The sequence below is a fragment of the Limulus polyphemus genome, unplaced genomic scaffold (assembly GCF_000517525.1).
Source record: "Limulus polyphemus unplaced genomic scaffold, Limulus_polyphemus-2.1.2 Scaffold2950, whole genome shotgun sequence".
Classification (NCBI taxonomy): Eukaryota; Metazoa; Arthropoda; class Merostomata; order Xiphosura; family Limulidae; genus Limulus; species Limulus polyphemus.
In genome coordinates, this window is record NW_013668560.1 from 129075 (window position 1) to 135231 (window position 6157).

At 31.4% G+C, this 6157-nt stretch overlaps 1 protein-coding gene across 1 annotated transcript in view; it reads left to right on the top strand.

Annotated features, from left to right (window-relative positions):
- The window catches only part of LOC106468292 (phosphatidylinositol 3-kinase catalytic subunit type 3-like), a 37013-nt gene that overhangs the window by 24781 nt on the left and 6075 nt on the right, over positions 1–6157 (top strand). The window contains exons 12-16 of the mRNA XM_022396631.1: positions 350–455; positions 1347–1463; positions 3226–3492; positions 4560–4629; positions 5766–5915. Of these exons, the coding sequence (XP_022252339.1) occupies positions 350–455; positions 1347–1463; positions 3226–3492; positions 4560–4629; positions 5766–5915 (710 nt within the window). The remainder of the gene's footprint in view (positions 1–349; positions 456–1346; positions 1464–3225; positions 3493–4559; positions 4630–5765; positions 5916–6157) is intronic.

Genomic DNA, 6157 nt, shown 5'->3' on the forward strand with positions numbered 1-6157 from the left:
TATTTCAATACTTTAGGTATGATCACTTCATTTATCAGTTTTGTTTGTGTTACTCAGTATGTCAGTCAGCTACTACTTATAAGTTTAAGAGTAATTTAGATATGATTAATTGGTTACCAGTTGTGTTTGTGTCATTAAATATGTCAGTCATGTTGCACGATGACTTACCATTGAATTAACTAATTCTACTAAAAATGTTACATGTTCTTGGTTACCTTGTCCATCTTTTTATGCTTGTTCTAAACATACGTAAAACATCAACATTTACTGGTTAGTTTTAAGTGTGAATTTTTAATCTGTCGTAAACCTGGACAATGTTTTATTTTTTTCTGACTGTGTTGGTTTATAGGTATCTACTTGTGGAGTGCGAAGATCAAGACAATACAACAAAGGACCCTAGAGTCACAGACATGTACATCACGGTCATGAAGCGATTCTCTCAAGCCCTCATTAAGGTCACATTTAGTCATTACATACAAAGTGGTGTATTGTTCCTAATTTTGACTAAAACTACACCTGTATTAATTATATACAAAGTGGTGTATTGTTCCTAATTTTGACTAAAACCACACCTGTAGTCATTACATACAAAGTGGTGTATTGTTTCTAATACTGACTAAAACCACATATGTAGTCACTACATACAAAGTGGTGTATTGTTCCTAATACTGACTAAAACCACATATGTAGTTACTACATACAAAGTGGTGTATTGTTCCTAATACTGACTAAAACCACACCTGTAGTCACTACATACAAAGTGGTGTATTGTTCCTAATACTGACTAAAACCACACCTGTAGTCACTACATACAAAGTGGTGTATTGTTCCTAATACTGACTAAAACCACACCTGTAGTCATTACATACAAAGTGGTGTATTGTTCCTAATACTGACTAAAACTTGCATCCTTTAAGTTCTAGGATTTTTCTTCTTTGATGTTCCCATTTTTATCTTCATCTGAATCAACATATAAAGTAACAAGCTCTGTACAAGAACAGTATACAGTATGTATATTTCTATGAAGTTTATGACCTGAAAAGTGAAGCAATGCAGTTAGTACAAATAACAGTAACTTCTAAAATGTTTGATTTTTACTTTGTATATGAAATTGTAAAACTCAGTGAACAATTCTAAATGAAATGACAAAATGTTTCTTATTTAGTAAGTAAAGAGTTTTTGTAAAATTAATATCAGTGGTTTGGTTCATTATGTGATATTTAACATTAATGTAAATTTGTATAGATGATTAAATTCCATCTTTTAAACAGTGGAACTTAAACTTGGAATTAATTTTACGTGTTTTTTTAACAAGTAAGGTAACTGAATTTTGCTTGGATTTTCAGGGAGGACGGCAATACCGCTTGAGACGTTCTCTTTTATCTCGACAACAGAACTTCATAGATAAGTTGGTGGTATTAATGAAGACTGTCGCCAGGGAAAGTGGAAATCGGAAGAAAAAGGTGAAGTTAAATCTCTCAACACCGACTTGGTCAATTTGACTGACCATGTGACCTCTTTGTACTTGTTTAAAGTCTTTATAAATTTGATACTTCTAACTATCAATATATTGGGTATATCTTCACAAAATTTGGCAGTCTTTCACGTATTTTTAATAAAATAAAATAAAGATTTGTCCATGAATATATTGAGTATTTGTTTTGAATAGTCCATGTACAAAGTAATTTTCATGTTAAAATTAAAAATACTTTTCCTCATTTCAAAAATCTCATATTTCCTTTGTGTAATCCCTAAAATCTCCTAAATGCATTTCAAACGTTTCTTTTTCAGTATAACTTTATAGTTTATCTGTTATTTTCTGTACCATATCTCAAAACGGGATTGGTCAATTCGACCGACCTCGTAACCACCAAAAAAAAATTAAATAAGTCTAAATTACCTTTTTTTCTTTCTAGAATGACTTCAAATTGTAACATGAAACTACATTTGTTTATCCTAAGTAGCTCTAAGTTCATAACAGTATACATCTATTTATAATTAAATTTCTTTGTTTTATTACCCTTTGAACCATGTCTAACTACTATCCACGCCATTATAAGTTATAAATTACTTGGGGAATGTGCAGCTTATGTTACACTAACGAATTACATTACCCATGAGCTGCTCGAATGTGTGCCTCATGAAAATTTTTTATTATAATATTATTATTATTTATTTTACCTAATCTAATCTTAACTAATGTAAAAGGATCCCTATTTTTACATTTTAGTTACTTTTATAATTATACATAATGAATAAACATGAAAAACAAGAAATAAAATACTGAACCAATCTTCTTTTTTTTTTTCTTGCTGTTGGTTGACGAAGAGAGTTAACCCTAATTTTTTTATACTGATGGTAGTAATACACTTATTAATCTTCATTTAATTAAATAATGCACCAAAGAATATAAACTAATAACATGCAAAAAGTAGACAAATTCCCTTACTTCTCAAAATTTTTCTGGCTTTCTAACTATGCAACAAGAGATGTTACAAATTCATCCAAGATAGTCATTAACTTTCAAGGGAACGATGTTGGTACTCTGAATGAAATTGACATTTCTCTGTTCAGAAAATAATTATACGATACGTCACTTGATAGATGAAAACCTTGACTTTCTATGGTTATAGGTAATATACATAGTTAAACGTAAGAGACAACTATCAACAAATTCTGAAAGAGAGGATGTGACAGGAGGGGTCTGATTTTCTATTCGATAGCTCTGTAACCAAACAAAATTGAAGACTATAAAAAGTATGGTTTGTCTGAACAATGATGATTTTATAGAGAGTAATTTATGTAAACATTCTAATATCATGGCTTGTATTTGCTACTTCAATAAGAAATGTGTAAGTGTTATAATAAAACAATCTGAATTTGGTGTATAATTTGGTAACAGTAATAGTTAAAAATATTAATATGATTAGTTGAGATGTGTTGGTTAAAGTTACATGTTCTATTCTGGTAGAAAATTTGCATAATTAAGAGAGTTATTCCCTAACTTAATGAAGATTTGAATCTAAAAACATTTGTCAGTTTCAAGTATGAAGGTCTGTGATAAGTTTACATTTGGCGATATACAAAAAACCACGTATGAAATTTAATCTTAAAAACTGTAATGTGTAATGTTTTCTTTACAGTTATCAAACTGGATTATTTTGACCTATGTTTAATGAAAGTGTGTACCTAAGAACCAGAGGGTTTATTTCTTTGAAATTCTAGATTGAACGACTGCAGGCCATGCTCTCGGATCCTGAAGCCAATAAGATCAATTTTACAGGTTTTGATCCTCTGCCATTGTCTTTAGACCCAGAAGTGAAAATTAAAGGGATTATTCCAGAGAAGGCAACGTTATTTAAAAGTGCTCTTATGCCTGCTAGACTAACGTTTCTTACAGTGGATGATACAGAATATGTAGCAATCTTTAAACATGGAGATGACCTCAGACAAGACCAGCTAATATTACAGACTATTACCCTCATGGACAAAGTAAGCATAGTCTAGATTTTATGTAGTTTGAAAACAAAATATGCTACTATAAACTCCATGGATAGAGTGCATCTAAATTTAGTGAATTATGAAAAATACCAACATTTGTGAATCTTAAAAATAATATACGACAAGAACAAGTTATATTACAAACCATTACTGTGATTTCTTGGATGGAGTTTTCCTATTTTATAATTAACTAGAATAAGTAAAGAGAACATTAAAAACAACTGCTGTGATGGAGAATTTGTACCCAGTGTAGGTATATGTGTAAGGTTAAAAATGTTTTTGAGCATAACCAGCTCACTGTAGAAAACTTATAGTTAATCTAAAATTCTTAAAATTGACTAAAACAAGACAACTGATAGTTCAAACTATTATCATGAGCCCTTAGCTTAGACATTGTGTGTGTAGTTTAGGTGAACATTAAAATTGACTAAAACAAGACAACTGATAGTTCAAACTATTATCATGAGCCCTTAACTTAGACATTGAGTATGTAGTTTAGGTGAACATTAAAATTGACTAAAACAAGACCAACTGATAGTTCAAACTATTATCATGAGCCCTAAACTTAGACAGTGAGTATGTAGTTTAGGTGAACATTAAAATTGACTAAAACAAGACAACTGATAGTTCAAACTATTATCATGAGCCCTAAACTTAGACATTGAGTGTGTAGTTTAGGTGCATCTTTGAATGATCCAAAACAAGACCAACTGATAGTTCAAACTATTATCATGAGCCCTTAGCTTAGACAGTGAGTGTGTAGTTTAGGTGTACCTTTGATCTAAAACAAGACCAACTGATAGTTCAAACTATTATCATGAGCCCTTAGCTTAGACAGTGAGTGTGTATTTCAGGTGTATCTTTGATCTAAAACAAGACCAACTGATAGTTCAAACTATTATCATGAGCCCTTAACTTAGACAGTGAGTGTGTATTTCAGGTGTATCTTTGATTGAAGACAAATTCTGCTTCTAATACTCGAAGTTGTATAAGTTATCTTGTTTTTGTAATAAAAATTAGTGGTTTCAGTTATGTTAAATATTTTTGTCAAACTCTAGCTTCTTCGACGTGAAAACCTAGACTTAAAATTAACACCATACAGAGTTCTTGCCACCAGCAGTAAACATGGTGAGTATGACTTGCAGAAACACTATAATTATGTAAAATAGGGAGTCATTCTAGAAAAAAAACATCAGTTTTGATCTTATATAACCTGAAGTTGTGAACTCTTGTCCTTGATTTTTAAATCTAATTTTGTTGACCAACTAAAATGAAGTTAGTTTTTTTTCTTAATTAGATTCTGTTTCATACCACCCCTATTCACTAAAGATGGAGAGGTTAGTTGTTAACCTAATTGGTCTATATTTATGGGTCACTGTTATCTGAGATCTGAGTTGTTAACCTAATTGGTCTATCTGTACGGGTCACTGTTATCTGAGTTGTTAATCTAATAGGTCTATATGTATGGGGTCACTGTTATCTGAGATCTGAGTTGTTAACCTAATAGGTCTATCTGTACAGGTCACTGTTATCTGAGATCTGAGTTGTTAATCTAATTGGTCTATATGTATGGGTCACTGTTATCTGAGTTGTTAATCTAATATGTAGGTATGGGGACACTGTATTCTTTGAATTTTATGCATGCGCCTTTTTTGTAAACTGTACGATCCGACGAAGAGCATTAGCTCGAAATGTCATCCTTCTTTATATAAAAATATATAAACATTTGGTGATTGTTCAACCTATTATTCCATTTTGATATTTTCGTCGCCTATGCAGTTTTAACTATATTTGTCTTAACATAAACACCATAGTTGGCCTAAGAACAATCAAGTTGTAGTTTTGTTGCTAAGTGACGATGTATATTGTTGAGCATTACCAGAAAAGGAGTGTGAAAGCATTCTCGACAGAGTGACAACGACAATAAGCCTTTCATAGTTAGTGATTAGATAAACAAAAATTACAGTAATTAACTTTAATATAGTTGGAGATATTTATCATGTTCTAAATAATTAATGTTTTTGTGAAATTACAAAGGTCGAAGCCATAGTTAAGTGTATCTCTCTGTATGGTAGGGAAAAGGGAAATTCAGTCTCTTTACATATTGTTAGTTTAGCAAAATCTAGTATTTCTGTATGGTAGGGAAATTCAGTCTCTTGACATGTTGTTAGTTTATTGTCTGTTTTTTTGTCCAAGGAAAGTTTAATTAACCTGCACACAGTTGTGACGTTTAACACAACTAAGTTCAGTTTTCGTTTATCCAGGTTTTGTACAGTATATAGAATCAACACCAGTCGCCGAAGTGTTAGCTTCGGAAGGAAGCATCCAGAATTACTTCAGGAAACATGCTCCCTCAGAGCTAGGTCCGTACAACATATCTACAGAGGTGATGGACACTTACGTGAAGTCATGTGGTAAGTAGCAAGATTTTCATATTAAAGCGTAATAGTCCATTACTGACCGTTGGTGGTTTTCATGTAACCTGCCATAAAATAATGTTCTGAATATACCTATAGATACATAACGTTTATTAAATGGACTGTTATAGAAGGTATACCTATAGATACATAACGTTTATTAAATGGACTATTTATCTGATATTATAGAAGGTATACCTATAGATACATAACGTTTATTAAATGGACTATTTCTCTGC